We start from the raw sequence: 19,517 nt of genomic DNA, 5'->3' as shown, positions 1-19,517 counted from the left end.
AATTTACTATGTTTGACTACTCCTGATCAGACTACTAATTTATACAAATTAATCCAGATAAGGTCAATACAGGCAATACTGCACAAAAAAAAAAATGAGCACCTGAGCATGCCAGCCAATACTGCCAAAACTTAATATACAATATGGATATATAGATAAATAGAGGGTCACACCACCATCAACAAACACACAACAAAAACCAACAAACATTTCATATGTTAATCATTTCCCTTAGAAAGTAGGTCTAAATGCTGGCAAGAACATAGGTTGCAGAAGATCCTCCTGAAAAAGCTAGCATATATAAATAGTAATGATGGCTGACATTTTTACACAAAATGAGTAAAAATTCCACGTACCTTGCTAGGGAAAAAAAAAAACAAGAAATAAATCATGCAGCAAGCAGGACATCGGATCAGGCCAGATGTTTATGGGACTAACACTGCGTCACAAAAACACTGGCTTAGATCCAGAGAGACTATTAGAACAGTGTGATCCCAGTAAGACACTCTTGCTAAACTTCAAACCAATTTACTGCAATATATTTCACAGTGAACTTATGGCTAGAATGGAGACCTTAAATTACTAAAATCTCTAAAAGCACAGTGTATTGTACTTAACATGTAGTACTCAGAAATCACCAAACTGCATCATATGAAATAAGTTACTTATAAGTCCAAAATGATGTAAGCTCAAAGGGTTAAATCAGCACAGCTATGAAAAGACGACATACCCTATAAATGGAGGAAAAAATCCTACAAGTTTGATCCTGTCCTTAAATTATCACATTTTAAAGAATGGCATCCCAAAATACACACCTTGCGGTGCTCTACATCCTACAGCATGCAAGCTGATTAAGCACTGACATCTGCAGAAAAGCTTCTGCTCTCTAAAAGCACTGTTCACCATTGCAAGGTGCAGAGGAAAAACATTTATTTAATAAACCCATTGTGAATATATATATTTTTTCCCTCCCCTTCAAAGAAATCATTCTAAAAAAAAGAAATTACTGTAGTTTAAGTGTCCAACATACTTGCCAAAGTAAATTTTCACAGATAAAAATCCATAAATCTGGCTACCACAACACTGATGATTTCAGGGACAAGCAGACAGAGATAATATACTTACAGGATTAATTCAGCTAACTTCAGGTATGTAAAAACAGTCCTTATGCAAACATAAGTGCTTCTTTCACTCTATTCTTTTTCCACTGCACACGCATTAAAAAAAACCAAAACAAACCCCAAACCAAAAAAAAAAAAAAAACCCACCATAAAGAGAGAACTGATTCTGTTCTATTTCTCAATATCCATGAGGTCTCATTAACCAGTTATCAAGCAAAAAGAATAGAAGGACAAAAGTTCAAGAGCCAGCAGCTGGCATCACGGGCACTCTCCATAGCCGAATTAAAAAGAAATGTCAGTTAGAGTGGCAGCAGCTACAGTCAGTGCTGGAAGCTGATGCCTCTGCGGGAAGAGGATGCTGGGAGATTTTCCCAGTCTGTGCTGCAGCCCAATTCTAATCCATCACTCCTAACTGCAAGGAGAAAATGGAGACATGAGTAATGCAAAGCAATTTATATTTAAAGGCAAAAAAGGGAATTACCTCAGTGTCCTGGGTTCAGCTTAAACCACGACACTCAGTATTTCCTGAGTATGTATTTATATGTATATAATAAGAAAAGATGCTACAAGTAAAGTCAGACAGAAAAGGTATCCTAATGCAACTGCAGTGAAAATAGATCAAACATACAAGAATTGGTAGCAAGTAGCACTGAAGAAAACTACCTCATCTTTAATTTTCATTATTTGACAGTACTCAAATCAGTATTTTTTTATTGACCCTTTGACATTTTTCCCCAGAAGTCCAAATTTTTAGGTAGAGTCCCACAACCAAAATAAATTAATGGCACAGAGAGGCAGCTAATAAAGTTATATTCATGAATATCATGAAGATAAGCAGGAGAAAGTAGGAATCAGAATCAAAACAGCTACAACAGAGATAGCTCCATCCCCTTGCTCTAATCTCTCCAGATGATATGGGAAAGCTCAGCAGTAGAAAAATAAACTCTCCTCCACCATTACCTTTGAAAACTGTTCTTAAAAGCTGTACCACCTGGGCTAATAGTACCTATTCCCAGCTATGTTTCCTGTCTTGAACTGAGATTTACTCACAAAAATGCCTCGAAGAAACACAAATGCCTTTAAAACACAATGCAGGTAACTACAGATTTACCCCTTTCAGATGGGTGCTAAGTAATAAAAGCAGTAATACTTCAATCTATTTAAATGACTGACTTGAAAACACAAGTAAGTATGCAACACACTAGGAAAGAGTTGCACAATATTTACTAAAACACCTGAGGAAAATAAGGGCTATGATCAGGTAAGACTGGCTCTGCAGGACAGAGATGGACAGCTGTAACCTACAGAGAGCAACTTTAAAATGAGGATGTTTCTACCTCTTCCCTGAAACTGTTCCTGATAGTGTTGAAGGAGTTCAGAGACATCAGAGTTCTCCATTATATGATTTGGAAGCAATACTTAAGTGTATTGTCACTTATTATAAAATAATATGTTAATAACATTTGGGGCAGGGAGACTCAAAGTGTCAGGTGGAATTTCACCTGACAAATTTATATTTGTGCAATATAAAAACTTGCACAATGTAGCCTGAAGACTTCTATTCAAATATAAACACATAGAAAAATCTTACATCAGAGGCAAAAGGTGTAGTTGCAATAAACACGAAAGAGTTAGTAATGACACAATTATTGCTCACTCAAACCTCCTCAAATTTAAACAGTGTATAATCCAAGTTACAATCCAAGAACTGTCTGGGGTACAGAAAGATTACATCTGGCTGCTGTCACACTGCTGCTGTTCCAAACCTTGAGACTGACAATATGAAGTAGCTATTCTGTCATATTTATGTAGCTATGAAAGTATTATTTAATAGATATAAAAATCACCTTTACTGGACCTTTTTTTCCCTTGACCTTGAAGTCCAAACATAAGAAAATAAAACTTCCATCATTTGAATTGTCATAGCTGTTTCTTGCCATCTTAAGACAATGTCAGAGTCCAAGTTCAAAGTTACAGAGACATGCAGTGTTCTGAAAAGTTTCCAGCACCCGGAATTCAAACTTGAATTTAGGACTACTTCCTCAGATGCTCCATTTCATTCACTGACAAAATACACACATGTGCAGGTATAACTGAAATCTTAACTACACTTCTGAGATTACACGGATAACCTGCTCTAACTTCCTTAAACGCTTCTGGCCCTTAATCTATCACCCCAATAATACCACATAGAGCTGCTTTGGTAGGATCAAGGATTAACGGTATCCAGCTTTGGGTAGGAAAAAGAGAATGCAAAAAAGGAATGATAATATAGCAATGAAATATGCCTCTTTCTGCTGATACTGATAAGGAAAATACTAAGAATTCAGTTATTCATCAAAATCACCTGCCTGCTTTTCTACAGAATTCTAGCTTCCATCTTCTTAATATTTATTTTTATTTTAAACATGTTTAAATGAGAACTCACCATCTTTTCAACGATGCCATAATTCTATGTCTGGTATCAGAAATTTCTATGCAAACAGCACAATATGAAGACTACCTCTGCATGCGAACTGTTTGTAGCGTCAGATAAACTACTACGTTTCTTCCCAAAGACAACTACAGAGCATCTCCTATAGACATACATAAGCAGCTACCACAATACAGCATTATTACTGTATTTACTGTAATTACTCTAAATGTTGTTTTTCATTTGTAGAAGCTTCTGATAATGGGGTGGTAACTGAAAACACCATCTTGCCTTTACCTCAAGATTGCATGGCAAGCAGTACCATGGAAAAGTGCAATATAACCTGATGGTAACTTATTCCTGTCACATACAGATGACATTTTTAGGAACAGCATGTAAAATGAGATGGGAGAAAATCCAAATACAATTAACATTTCATAAAAGTTCATAACAAATTGAGAACTTTAGAGAAAAAAAATAGAGAAATCAAAATAGCAGTGACAAGGTCTGTACATGCTAGGCATAATATTGTGACAGTTAAAAATTGTTGAGAACTCAAACTTCTTTTAATCATCTTCCTGTAAAACCAGAGATAATTTACAAAATATCTGGCAACAGAAAACATGGATCTCTGCATTATACAGAAAGAAATTCTGAATAATCTGGTGAAAAAATAAGATAGCAGAAATATATAGAGGAAAGAAAGTCACAGAAGTTGAGATTTATTCAGTAAGATCAGCACTTAAGTTCACAGTTATTCCACAGTAAGATTCTGATGAAGCATTTCTGCTTCAGCACTGATGAAGAACTAAAGAACACAAATCTGTTCTGCCCATGTATGGTTTCAAACCTGTAGATGTTTGGTAGGTAACAGCCTTACATTACCTTGTGAAACAAACCTGGCCAAAACTCAAAGCAAACAGATGCTCCAGTGAAAACATGAGGAAATATTTGGTTAAAAGTAGCTTTTCACCAGAACTTCTTGGCAGATGCTTCAATTTCCAGAACAGAAAGAACATTTGTCTCCAAATACTCAGTTCCTTTTACAGCAGAATATGCAAATCTTAACCAATTTTGAGTTAACATAACCATGTAATGGCAAATTTACTTTCACATATAAACACGGAATGGATATATCAAAAGTCATCATCAAGCCAGTACTTTGAAAGCTTAGTAACCCTCTGGCACAGAAAACACTAGGTGAAATGGTGCCTTTGCTATAAGCAAAATGGCAGGTCAATCTATTGTAATACTCTTTCTTTGGCTTTCTTTACTGACTTACCAGTGAGTAAAGAACTGCATTTACACATGGAACACTGTTTAATCGACCCTCCCTATTTCTACAAAACAAGTATTTTGGGCTCATTACAAAAACTATTTTGGACTTGCTGTGTATACCTACAGTAGCCACCACCAGCAGAAGATCACAAAAGAGTCTAGATAAAGAATCTAATCCATTTAGACTATCTGAGCAAAGAATAATTTCCTCCTGGATCTGCCCTCAGATACAACAGCCAGCACTAGAGATTTAATGAAGGATTTTACCCTATTAAGATAAATCATTGCCCTTTTAACATCTAACCTCCACAACCTGGTATCTACAGTTAGGCAACAATATTTAAGGAATAAACCCAGTTAAAGCCAAATTAGATTAGCAAAACCATTTGCTAGCATTTACATTTCCTAGCACATACAGAGTAGTAGTATTCTGTGTATTTGACACGAAGAGTTGTGTATGAAATACTATAAAGATGTGGTTCCCAGACATTTTTTCCAAATTCTCTATACCAACAAGTTGACTTGACAGAATTTGAACCAGCTCTGATCTCATAAGCAACACTAAGAACCTCTGTAGACACAACTCTCTATAAAAAGGTGGATTTTAGTAAAAGTCAGTTGGGTATAACAAAAATGCAATAACCCACTCAAACAAACACCAGGTATATCATTACAGAGCTAAAACAATGCCCGTTTCTTATGCGAGATAAAAGACATTGAAACATTGATACATATGAAAATTTTAAGACAAATATTATCAACAGCAGAATTAAAAAATAAAATCAGACACAGCTTCCCAACAGGTTGAACCTCTGATAATTGTTTCAGTGTAGTAATGTTTCAAAATTTCTACTACTATATTATCAGTAAAAGAAACTACCATTAATTCTAGATGGGGAAAGGTCAGGCATTAGATCAGGAACAGGCTTCCTCTCAGGTAAACTTCCAGTGTCATTTGAAAACTCCAACCAAAGAGTTTCAAGAAAGGTAAGACTGAAGACTTCCACAAAATGTTCCAAGGCTTTTTACAGTTCTTTAGGCACTTTTTTCTTAGTCTAATGAAGTGAAGAATCCTACCCAGATATAAAAGAATACACATATTTCTATATAATTCCTGTAACTAGCAAAGTTGCTAATTGTCAAAACTCAAAGCAAGTCAGCAGCAGCAAATATTCCAGCTGAGATATCCCATTCCTATTGCTCAAAGATTCACAGACTGAACTGCCCCTCTATTTTCAAAAGAAACAACATACACAATTATGCCAACTGCCCACTCATCTCTCATCATGCTCTTAATACTGGCAAGCTTCAATCAGCCAAATTTGACAGAGAGGCAGTGGACTCAAGAAGTAGTAAAAGAAATATCTGGATAGTGCAGAAATACCTACTGCGTACTTACTGCAGGAAAGGCTACAGTGTAATATTTAGCTTTCTGTTTGTTGGCTTGCTGAAAAAAGCAAGCTACCTCTTGACCATGCAGGAGTTAAGGAGGATGCAGATGCAGCTAGATGAAAGGAGAGGTAAGTAGGTCATGAGGACATGATGGTCTTGCATGACGAATGTGTGATCCAGTTTTTCCACTAACACTGAGCTATTGTTTTTTCACCTCGCAAAATCATCTAGAGCTGTCAGTATACAACTAACAGTTACTAAATCTTCTATTTTTAATTCTTTGCAACTTCCACATTCATTGACAAATATTTCATCACATCTATCAACCTAATTACACTTTCATTTCCCAACTCCTGGGGACCTTAACTGTTCTAGAAAATGTGAGTAGCATCGATGCATATAAAAGTATACTTCCCTAGAACAGCGTGCATGCCGTATTTTGTCGCTGTTTAAATAGCTTTAATAAAAAACATACAAATTCTTAAAAACTCTACTTACATGGGGATATTTTCATAGGCATCTTCAAAGTTTTCCTGCAAAAGAAAAAAAAAAAAAAACAAAACAAAACTGTTTCAATCAAAGGTACATTTGTTTTGGAACTCTTTCTGTGACATAGCAGAAAGTTACCATTACCAGATAGCACTTAATTCTGCAACATACAGTAATAATCAGAATATTCAATCTGTTGACTTTTTGTAATGCTTTCAGTGCAAATTATTACTGAAACAGTAATACCCTTCCTGTACCTACTAAATCAGACTACACTTAAGTTAAACCAAAGACCTCTTCCTTTTCAGGCTTAAAAACTTTCACCATGTACATCAAAGAAGGCAATCAATAGAGATTTATGCCTCAGGAATATGTACAGCACACCTGATGTATCCAGGATGCTCTAGCTGACCAGGATACCCATAAACAAACAAACAAAAGAAAAAGGTAAAAAAAAAGTGTTCTAAGCATACAGCCAAAATGCAAGTTGACCATACTCTGGTCATATAGTAGGTTCAGGATGCATTACAGATCAAGTGCAAATTCAGCCAGCTCACACACTAGTAGCCGTTAATGTCTCTCTCCACCTAGATTCAAGCCTTTTTCCACCTAGGTTGAATTTCAAATTAAAATAAAGGAAGAGACACACAAACATGAAAATGGTCAGAATGGTTCAGTTCACTGGTCATCAACTGCTGTATTCAGTTTCCAAGACTGATCTGTACAAGTGTGTGGCACAGAACACGGCAAACAGCCCTCCATCCTACATCCTTCCCACTCCACACCTGACAGTGTTTGGCAGCTTGGGGAATTCCACACCCTGAGGTGCTTGATGTACTTGTTCACCTGGTGATTTGCAGTTGATGTCTGTTCCAAGTACCAGTCAGGTCTACCCTTTCCCATGTAGACTTTTTTTTAATTCATGAAGTCATAACCTTAGTAAGGAATTTCCCAAGTCTGACACCCATTTTGTATAAAATAATGATTTCTATTCAAACCTTGCTCCCACTACTGTTAACAGTCCTTAGTTTTTAACCTGAAAAGACGGTGAAGAATCGATTCCTACCTGCTCTTTCGTTGACACAATTTTGAAAACCTTTGTTATCTCATCCAAATCTTTTCCAAACCAAAGACTGCTACCTTACCTTTACTTACAGAAAGTATTTCCTACTTATGACTGTCCTTTCAGCTCTTTTGGTCAGAAAAACAGGAAGCTTGATGGAGTAGACCGTTACGATTTTTTTCACATATCCCAGGAATAACAGTGACTTGATGTGGCAAGGAGTAAGAAAAATACCTGGCAAATACTGTGCGAGATGCTCATGTAACCACTGACACTAATGAAAGAAACAACTTAAGTGCCTTACACCAAGGCTGTCCACTCAGTTAAGACAATGCACACTCAGAACATTGTTATACTCACTGGCATTGAGGTGGAGGATTAGTATTTTAGTGGTATTTACCTTAAGCATGATAACATGAGTTTGAAGCTAGCATTCAGTAACACTTCAGAAAACAGACTTATGCTTCCTGAAGAGCGAGTTCTCAGCAAAATCACAGGACAAATTCAGCAATAAACTATGTGACTGAGATACATCCTCTAGAAAAAGATTACTTGCATTTTTAATGGAGGAAAAATCTCCATTCAGAAGAAAAAACAAACTGTTGGAAAAGGAAGGACTTTTATCATCCCTCACAGATAGAATATGCTACTACATCAGTTCTGAACCACTGCAATTGCATATTCTTCACTGCCTGCAGCTGCCACATATAAATGTATTTAAAGAAATGCTATTAATAGACTGTCCAAATGCTCTTTAAACTAAGTTTACCAGTCAACAATATTACAGTACAAGAACAAGACCTACTGTAAAGTAATTAACTAGGTAGTCAACTTAGATCAGACTCCATTATATTGTTTTCTTCTGAGGAGAGCTGAACTGAGTTTCAAAAAGCTGAACAGAAACCAACAGGAACAACCTGATACCCATGTCTCACCCTAGACACTGATCTGAGTCTTCTAATGAAGTGCTTCTCTGAAGACTGTTTCCTCCTTGAGCCACTTCTAGAGACAAGAGAAGAAATTCATAAAAATAAATAAAAACAGAGCATCCCGACACGTAGGAAGTCAAGGAAGAGGGCCAGGAGACCTGCGTGGCTAAATAGGGAATTGCTGGGTATGCTCAAGTGGAAGAGGAGAGTTTACAGGTCATGGAAGGAGGGGCTGGCCACTTGGGAGGAATATAAGGCTGCTGCTAGAGGATGTAGGAAGGCAGCTAGGAGGACTAAGGCCTCCTTAGAATTAAACCTGGCGAGAAGGGTCAAGGACAGCAAAAAGAGCTTTTTCAAGTACATGGCAGACAAAACTAACACCAGAGGCAATGTAGGCCCACTGATGAACGGGATGGGTGCCTGGTGACAGAAGATACAGAGATGGCAGAGTTACTGAATGCCTTCTTTGTCTCTGTCCACTCTGCTGCAGGCAGTCCTGAAGAGCCCTGTACCCCTGAGACCTTAGATGAAGTCAGGTCAACAGAGCGGTTTGCCTTAGTCGATGAGGAATGGGTTAGAGACCAGTTGAGCAATCTGGAAATCCATAAATCCATGGGTCCAGACAGGATGCACCCGCGGGTGCTGAGGGAACTGGCGGAAGTCATTGCTAGACCACTCTCCATCGTCTTTACCAAGTCTTGGGAAACGGGAGAGGTGCCTGAGGACTGGAGGAAAGCAAATGTCACTCCAGTCTTCAAAAAGGGCAAGAAGGAGGACCCGGGTAACTATAGACCGGTCAGCCTCACCTCCATCCCTGGGAAAGTGATGGAACACCTTATCCTTGGTGCCATCTTAAGGCATATCAAGGATAAGAGGGTTATGAGGGGCAGTCAGCATGGCTTCACCAAGGGGAAATCATGCTTGACCAATCTCTTAGCCTTTTATGAGGAAATAACACGGTAGATGGATGATGGCAGAGCGGTGGATGTGGTCTACCTTGACTTCAGCAAAGCATTTGACACAGTCTCCCACAGCATCCTCACGGCTAAATTGAGGAAGTGTGGTCTGGATGATCAGGTAGTGAGGTGGACTGTGAACTGGCTGAAGGAGAGAAGCCAGAGAGTTGTAGTCGATGGGGCTGAGTCTAGTTGGAGGCCTGTAACTAGTGGAGTGCCTTAAGGGTCAGTACACTGGGACCAGTATTATTTAATATATTCATCAACGATTTAGATGAGGGAATTGAGTGTACTATCAGCAAGTTTGCTGATGCCACTAAGCTGGGAGGAGTGGCTGACACGCCAGAAGGCTGTGCTGCCATCCAGCGAGACCTGGACAGGCTGGAGAGTTGGGCAGGGAATAACTTGATGAAATATAACAAGGGAAAGTGTAGAGTCCTGCATCTGGGCAGGAACAACCCCAGGTTCCAGTATAGGTTGGGGAACAACCTGTTAGAGAGCAGTGTAGGGGAGAGGGACCTGGGGGTCCTAGTGGATGACAGGATGACCATGAGCCAACACTGTGCCCTTGTGGCCAAGAAGGCCAATGGCACCCTGGGGTGTATTAGAAGGGGGGTGGTTAATAGGTCGAGAGAGGTCCTCCTTCCCCTCTACTCTGCCCTGGTGAGACCCCATCTGGAATATTGTGTCCAGTTCTGGGCCCCTCAGTTCAAGAAGGACAGGGACCTGCTGGAGAGAGTCCAGCGCAGGGCAACGAAGATGATTAAGGGAGTGGAGCATCTCCCTTATGAGGAAAGACTCAGGGAGCTGGGTCTCTGTGGTTTAGAGGAGACTAAGGGGTGACCTTATTAGTGTCTATAAATACATAAAGGGGGAGTGTCACGAGGATGGAGCCAGGCTCTACTCAGTGGCAAACAATGATAGGACAAGGGGTAATGGATACAAACTGGAACACAAGAGGTTCCACTTAAACTTGAGAAGAAACTTCTCAGTGAGGGTCACAGAACACTGGAACAGGCTGCCCAGGGAGGTTGTGGAGTCTCCTTCCCTGGAGACATTCAAAACCCGCCTGAACACATTCCTGTGTAACATTATCTAGGTGTTCCTGCTCCTGCAGGGGGATTGGACTAGATGATCTTTTGAGGTCCCTTCCAATCTCTAGCATACTGTGATACTGTGAAAACACCCTGACAGCTTTTTGACACAACTCCATTTTAACTAACAGAACAAACTTGACAAGCAAAAGTCAAGGTACTTGTAACTGTCAGGTACTTGTAAAGGAATGTTAGCAATCAGAAGTTTACACTCTTACAAACCTGAAAGCAGCAGCTATGTGCAAGAATGGGAAAGAATATGAAATCTGTCTAGATAAGGATCTGATAGCTCCTGTGCCTGGCTCCTACTTACTTTTGTTCCCTGCTATTCACAATGGTCTAATGTATGTCTAAACATGTAAAAGGACAAAGTGCAACCTTGGTGTTTATTTCCACATACCAAAGCACAAGGAATAATCACAGCCTCTCAACAGATTAAAGGAACCTAAAACGAAGATCACTGAAGGCAATATCTTGTATGCTTAACAAAACAAAACAAAAAAAAACCCACAAACCGAAACAAACAAAAAACCACACACACAAAAAAAACCACACACCCACACCAGACAAAAAAAGCACAATTCTTCAGTTTTTCTGAAGTTCCCTGTGCCTTCCCATTCCCATTGCATGCAAAACAGGTACCAGAAGTCATCCAATTTGACATCTTGTTCTCCTTTCCTTTACTGCCTCACACAAGTTTATAGTTGGCTCTACAGACCCTCACAGATTCCCTCCATATTGAAGAAAGCTGAAGGCACTATGTGAGAAGCATAGCCACTTTCTACTCTATTCCATGCCTATTAGAGCAAAAAAGTCACATTGTCCTAAAGTGTAAAGGAAAGGACTGCAACAAAAGTACCAGAAAAGCTCCTCCTACATCAAGTTCTGGGATTCATCATGTTCCTACCAAGATACAAAAGGTTTCAGAAGAACTCAGAAGACACTAACTTTTCTCCAGTAGTCTGTTAAAATTTACTTGTAAACTAAGCCTATTTGAGAAAAAAAAAAATTAAGAGTGAGGGGTTACATAAAATACAGAATGTTGTGAACGGTTCAAGCTTTATACAATATACAAACGTGTACTGGTCCAGCTGTGTATTATCTACATAATATATATTATATCAATTAGAAATAAAGTGATTGTTAAAGTTACCCATTCCTCAGAGTACAGAAGCAGCCCAAAACCAAACATGGACAGACATATTCTTGCACATTTGGTTAGAGCCTAGCAAAGTTTCCATCTTCAATTGCTCATCCCAACACTGCAGCTCCCACCTGATATAGATGAAATGACATAACCAAGTTCCAGAGATGCTTGCTTGTTTCAGTCTACAGCAAAGAAGATTACTTAATTCAAGCTACATAGTTTTACTTAGTACTCATGACAAGCTGCACACAAACTCCTTCAAGCCCAAAGTTGCGTGTAACCTGATCAGCTCTTTTGTAACCTCTACACTTCAGCAGTGTTAGCATAGGAATGCAATTTCCTTTATTTACATGGCTGGAGAGACTTCACAGAGAGCAAGTTTAATAGAGTCCTTCATTCATTTCCTTTACCTGACCTGGGTCCATCCTGCACCAATTCCCAAAGGTCTTGCTCCAGCATGCCCTTGTTACAACAGCCACACACATTCAGCAGAAATCTTCACGGAAATACAAACTGCAAAAAGGGCAACACAGCCTTCCCCCCCCCCCCGATATTCCACTCAGAAAAAGAATTAACAGCCATGTTTAAAACAACCATGTCTCTCAGTACATAATGCCAGCTAATGCTGCTATCCAGATTTTTATTGTACCTTTTCCAGAGAAACACATCAATCCAAGAATTTTAAGAGCATGATCGTAAGTAAAGCTGCCACTAGATGGCATGGCATAAACTGATTCAGACTTTTCCACAAAGTTGGGGAAAAAACACTGGCATAGGATTTGACTAAATAAAGCTGTCGTAAAATTATTTCTCTTGAATTACATTAGCTTAATTTTTTTAACTCTTGTACATTGTACAATAAAAAGATTTCACGTCTTTTCAATCCCTCATTTTCAAAACGTGAGCAGGTTTAAAAAGAACTAAGCTTACACAACTTAAAGACACTCATGTTTTGCAAATCCAGGAAAGTCAAAGACAGACACTTCTGTGGAGACACTTACAGTGTATTAATGCAGAAAAATTGACCAGAGTTCCTGTACTCTTTAGCACTGAGAGCAGAAACCATTTGCAGATCACAATTCACCTATAAAGCCTCTTGAAAAACAACACGCGAGTGACACCCTTAAACTACCATAGGCCATTTATCAGTGACTGTACTTTTGTTCTAATAAACTCATAGAAAGTGGAAACAATTGCGGCTTGATTATGACAGAAATCATAGCATCAAAAGTGAACTCTCCTTTCTTCCACATTCATTGTTAAGTCATTTAACTTTAAGTAACTTCGAAAAGAGTTACATCCTGTAACTCTTTGTAAATCACTACCTTAAGTTTAGTAATTATTTTGTCAAACTAAGTGTTTAAACACTGGTTCTTTTCCAAGTGATGTAGGCAAACATGGACAATCTAAACTACCCCTTTGAAATCCAGATTTATGACAAGGTAGGGTTAACAAGTTATTAACCACCTAGATACTCTCAACTGAGCTGGCAAATGAAGTTGTGAAGCTGCTGGCCATCGCATTTGAGAAATTGTGGCAGCCATGGGAAGTTCCCGATGACTGGAGAAAGGGGAATATAACCCCCATTTTCAAGAAGGGGAAAATGGATGACCTGGGGAATTACAGACCAGTCAGTTTCACCTCTGTGCCTGGCAAAATCTTGGAGCAGATTCTCCTGGAAGGCATGCTAAGGCACATCAAAATCAACAAGGTGCTTGGTGACAGCCAGCATGGCTTCACTAAGGGGAAATCCTGCCTGACCAATTTGGTGGCCTTCTATGATGGGGCTACAGAACTGATGGACAGGGGTAGAGCAGCTGATGTCATCTACCTGGACTTGTGCAAAGCATTCGACACTGTCCCACACGACATCCTAAATTGGAGAGACATCAATTTGATGGATGGAGCACTCAGTGGATAAAGAACTGGCTGGACAGCCGCACGCAAAGAGTTGTGGTCAATGGCTCAATGTCTGGCTGGAGACCAGTAACGAGTGGTGTCCCTCAGGGATCGGTGTTGGGACCGGTCTTGTTTAACATCTTCGTCGCTGACATGGACAGTGGGATTGAGTGTGCCCTCAGCAAGTTTGCCAATGACATCAAGCTGTGTGGTTCGGTTGATACCCTGGGGGGAAGGAATGCCATCCAGAGGGACCTTGACAGACTTGTGAGGTGGGCTGATGCCAACCTCATGAAGTTTAACCATGCCAAGTGCAAGATCCTACACGTGGGTTGGAGAAATCCCAGGCACAGCTACAGGCTGGGCAGAGAAGAGATTCAGAGCAGCCCTGCGGAGAAGGACTTGGGGGTGCTGGTTGATGAGAAAATGAACATGAGCCAGCAGTGTGCATTTGCAGCCCAGAAAGCCAACCGTATCCTGGGCTGCATTAAAAGGAGCGTGACCAGCAGGTCGAAGGAGGTGCTCCTGCCCCTCTACTCTGCTCTTGTGAGACCTCACCTGGAGTATTGTGTGCAGTTCTGGTGTCCTCAACATAAAAAGGACATGGAACTGTTGGAACAAGCCCAGAGGAGGGCCACGAGGATGATCAGGGAGCACCTCCCGTATGAAGACAGGCTGAGGAAGTTGGGGCTGTTCCGCCTGGAGAAGAGAAGGCTGCGTGGAGACCTCATAGCAGCCTTCCAGTATCTGAAGGGGGCCTATAGGGATGCTGGAGAGGGACTCTTCATTAGAGACTGTAGTAACAGGACAAGGGGTAACGGGTTAAAACTTAAACAGGGGAAGTTTAGGTTGGATATAAGAAGGAAATTCTTTCCTGTTAGGGTGGTGAGGCACTGGAATGGGTTGCCCAGGGAGGCTGTGAATGCTCCATCCCTGGCAGTGTTCAAGGTCAGGTTGGACGAGGCCTTGGGTGATATGATTTAGCATAGGGTGTCTCTGCCCACAGCAGGGGGTTGGAACTAGATGAAAACTAAGTCCAATAGTATCTACGAACACTAGCCATGATTGGAATTCCATACTAAATAATGGAGGGAATTGGGGGAAAAAAAAAAAAGGGGGGGGGGGAGAAAGGGGAAAAAGAGACATATAATCTCAAAAATATCAACACAAGTGTGCACACTGATTCAACGGGCAAATGAGACTACAAAATACAATAGTGTAATGATACTAGCCAGAATTAAATGTGGTTGCTATACTGCATTTACCTGCCTAATCACAGCTTTATTTTATTGGGCCTAAATACAGCATAGTTTTAAGGGAAGTTCTGAAGAACCATAAACTTAACTCCTCTCCCTGGAAAACCCTCATACTAAGATGTTACAAAGCATGGGAATCTATGAAGGCGTTTATATATTTAGCAAGTAAACACACTTTGAGATGCTTTTAGTGCTGGTGGTTTTGATCAAATTTTTAGGCAAGCATGGGTACATCTAACAATTTTTGCCCTCTCTTGCCTTCTGTAATTTAGCCCAACACCACTCCTTCCCCTTAAAAAAAAAAAAAAAACATGCTAGGTCGAAACAATGCATAGCAAACCCAGCCTCTGTCAACAGCCATGCTGCCCTGCATACTTCATGCCTATACCTGCCTGAGGGCAGCACAGCTCCCAGTTTGGAAGTCAGTGGCTGGATTCTACATTAACAGAAAGAGGCTTCTCTGAGAGGTCTAAAATTTCTCAACCTAACAGGAAGGATAACACACCTTGCACTGCATTTATACAACAATTACCATTCTGTACAGGGGTTCATCTCACAGGAATTTAGGGATTTTAAACAAAATGTATCTGACAAACTCAGAAGCACCCTTCTGAAATTACGGGACATGGACCCTATTCCCTCTGGCTAAATCTGTCCAGACCCACGGAAAGAGCAATAGTATATCCACTGCACATGGGGGTATGGACTAAATCTCCTTTTCCTTGTTAATACTGAATACAGGAAAAAAAGTGTTACTATGGGAAGAGAATGGGGGAGGTATAAGAAGGAACTGATCTACAACACTCACACTTCGGACTAAGACTATGAAAGAGAAGCCTTCTATAAAATCTTAATTTTACAACAGAACCAATTTCCGGACAGTTTCTGTTAATCAGCAGTCACCACACAGTTATTACCAAATGGGACAGAATAGTTAAAAAAAAGAATAATTTTTAAACAAATCAAAGTACATAGCCCCCCCCCCCCCCCCTTTCCTATTACGCAACTTAATAAATACTAATTTTTCCTCCGCCAGGACTACATTTAAACTTACTCACACAAACTGGTGGCTAAAAATTCCAGACCCACGAGAGTGACAACTTACAATTACTGGGCATTTAAATCTTACCAGATATTATAGCAATATGCAAGCTCCTAGGAATACTAGTTAAGGATACGACAGAACAACATGCCGTCTCTCCCCTTAGTTGACTTGGCTGAACTGAGAACTGCCAACAGAAGCTGCAAAAACTCCAGATTACACAGCAGTGAAATTAGCAAAACTCCCAGATGCGGAACTACATGTAGGCATGTCTAACTGCAAGTTCACGGTCAGTTCTCTACTCGAGCATTTTGCATTTGCATTATATACTGAGTTTTTCTTAGTCTTTCAAGTAGATTCTGAAAGTTTAGCTGAAGAATTGCTAAAGTAGCCCATAGATACCATCACAGCAAGCAACAACTGGAAGATGCTGGTTTCTGCAAACTGGTTAACATGACACCAATCTCAGAGGAGGAGGAATAATACAAAACAAAAAACTCAAAACAAAAAACACAGCCAGAAGAAAAATCCACAAATTTTATATTTAATTAATACATAATTAGCGCAAAGTTTACGTAGTTTGGGGGGGGAAGTTATTTCAGAAGAGTAAAAAGCTCTCTTGGTTGAAGGAACTATAGACAAACACTTTGGATTTGACAAGCCATTTTTTTACATGCTATGCTGATTTAGTTTTTAGGGGGGTATCCAAAAAAAAACATATTATGCTGAAAATTAGCTGAGCAAGAAAGAGGAAAAGCAGTTGTCAGTGGAAGACAGTAACTGAACTTTTCCTAATAAAATTTCCCCCAAGGCTTCTTTCTGTTCAATACAATCTTTTTTTATGGATAGCAACAATCCTAAAACAGACCAAAAGGTCATTTTGACAAGAAATTAAATATGAATTCCTGTAAAATTTCATACTTTGCTAACATTTAGCCTTCTTGAATGCTGACAAATACATAAGACAACAGAAAAGAGCCCATGAAAATAGTTCAAGAGGCTTGTAAGAGCTACTTGAAAGTTCAATCTTTTTGATCCACCAATTGCAGGAAAGCAAAAGCGCTTACGACCTCTGGCTCATATAAATAGACTCACAGAAACAAAATCAGTACCAGGCAAGACCTCTTTGGTTTCTTGTAAATATTCTTTTCATCATTTCCTTTTTTCTGCTGCATCAAATTCACATTCAGGCAGAGGGCTAACGACTGGAGCACACCAGCAAGAATAACCAGACACTGTCTTTCATATCTCCAAATTAAGAGTCTGAAAAGCACACAACATTACAGTTCTGCTAAGCACAAATTACTAGGTTTAACAACAGCCAAGTCCCATGAAACTGACAGCTTTTGTTTCACAAAGAGCAATTACCTGTAGTTCTGACATCAATCTAGGTAGAATTTGTTCAAATCAACACATGGGTTATGACTTGAGCCAAAGATGCTTTTCTGCAAGTGAATTTACTGTCTGAATCCCTTTCATAGACTCAATCCAATAATGCATGTATAAATTCATTTTAAAGTAGTTCCTGAATACTGCTCTTTCCCAGCAAAAGTATTCTCATTTTCCCTGTAACATCTTTTTCACAGATTGCATGGATTTGATCATGTTGCTTCAACCAACATCTACACATTGTCTGTCCCACCGCCTCCACTGAAGCGTTAAATATCAGAAATTACTGATTCACAAAAAAGAATGATGGAGATAAGCAACAGTGAAAGCTCACTGGTCCAAAGTTCACTTTGTAAAAATTCACCCTGTAAAAATTCACCTTGTAATACTGCTCAGTTAAAACAAAATACATGCAGCTAAGAAAAAATGGAGGTTTTTTTATTTGTCTGCAGCAAGAGAAGTAAGGTAATATGTCTGCACAAATCAGATAGAACCTGCACAAACTAAAGAAAGAAAAGCAATTCTGAGAACCTATGAAACATAATCTATTATGAGACACCTTTCCTGCATACTAACAATCAGGTGATCGTTTCACTTAAGGACAGAATTCAACTGTTGCTTAAATGGGCAGTGGCATGAAAAAACATTACCTAGGACTGCGTATTTTTCCAGGTGTTAAAAGTAATACTCAGCATAACAAGAGGGCCCAGAAGCTAATTAATTAGCTCAGTTATCTTGAGCTAATCCATAAAGCACTGAAATAAAGAATTAGTATTTTGATGAACCAAATAATATTCAGATATCTTTTTATTTATTTTAAAATATTGCTCCTTTTTGCTTCCTGACACTTACTCAGAACTGGGAGTACTTTGCACTATAAAGAGCTTAAAAATTGCAACTTCTTAGCTACAACTTCATTAAACTTGACGTAGTCATTTCTTATAGAAAAGATCACTTTATAAACTAGCAGAGAAGACAAGTAACCTGAGAATGAAACTATATCTTAATGTTTATTGTCAAAAAAAACTAAACGTATGCGGTGTTCTGGTGCTGTCTTGGCAGGGAAACAACTTAGGGAGTACAGAGAGGAGAAAATATCCCCAACCCTCCTCTGCCACCTACACAGGCCTGATTCCTTACGGTGACACTAGATCCTGGTATTAACAATTTGTAGCTTAGGAACAGAAACACACAAAAAATACTTAGTTCAAACGGAAAGGAGACAACACAGCTGTTACGAAAGAGGAAAATGATTTCCCCTTCCCAAACAGAAATAGCCTTGAGGCAGCAAGAACGGAATTGAAATGCACAAGTTCTGTTCTACTCGGTACAATCACTTTTTATATGAAAACTAAAAAATTAAATTCCTTTCTCTGAAGGAAAAAATATATTATTTCAAACTTATTGATTTGAACTATAAATATAACCCATTTACTTTTTAAGAACTGTTCTCCATAATATTTGCATAAAGTATCAGTGTTTTTCCAGACAGCTGAGTAGACTGACTGGTGGCTGTTCTGAAGGAGCTGTGTTCTGCTAGATGTTTTCCACTGCAGACTGAGAACCTCAGCTGTCAGAAGCCAAAGATCAAGCTCAGCAGTTCAGATTGACTTACTCGATCTCATGCACACATGCCACATTTGAGATCTTTATTACTGTGGCTGACTTGGTTGAGGGTTATGCTTTAGCTAACAAAACAAAAAAGCCCACCCCCCAGAAAGAAAACAGGAGTTGGTAAGGCAGAACACAGCTTTATTATAAATTTGGTTGACTAAAGAATTGCTGAACAGTTCACAATAACAACTTCAGTGTCATTTAGCTCAAAAGACAGATGTCAGTAACCATAAGAACAAAGGTTTCTCCATTACAGTTTGAAAGCAATGGCCTTTTGATACAACTGGTCACCCCAAAATTACCAGAAGATGTATGAAAATTAAGTCTTAAGAAACCCACCCCCCATTTTTTTACAGAGAACAGATGTCTGCAATGAAAGTGCCGGCCAAAATTAAGTGCAGCTAATAAACATGTTTCAACAAATGGCCAATTCCT

The 19,517-nt window shown here is 39.3% G+C and overlaps 1 protein-coding gene across 3 annotated transcripts in view; it reads right to left on the bottom strand.

Moving 5' to 3' along the window:
* Positions 1-19,517, bottom strand: part of TTC39B (tetratricopeptide repeat domain 39B) — a 67,981-nt gene that overhangs the window by 33,820 nt on the left and 14,644 nt on the right. For 2 of the 3 annotated variants that reach the window (XM_062609010.1, XM_062609008.1), the window contains exon 2: positions 6,703-6,737. In XM_062609010.1, the coding sequence (XP_062464994.1) occupies positions 6,703-6,737 (35 nt within the window). Of the gene's footprint in view, positions 1-1,125; positions 1,222-6,702; positions 6,738-19,517 lie in introns of those variants that run through there. The other variant, XM_062609009.1, reaches the window with a different exon arrangement.

Source organism: Pezoporus occidentalis, unplaced genomic scaffold, assembly GCF_034315485.1.
Source record: "Pezoporus occidentalis ecotype Australia unplaced genomic scaffold, CSIRO_AGI_Poc_V1 ctg133, whole genome shotgun sequence".
Classification (NCBI taxonomy): Eukaryota; Metazoa; Chordata; class Aves; order Psittaciformes; family Psittacidae; genus Pezoporus; species Pezoporus occidentalis.
Note: the sequence above shows the minus strand (reverse complement) of the source record. Positions and strands in the feature narration are given on the sequence as shown.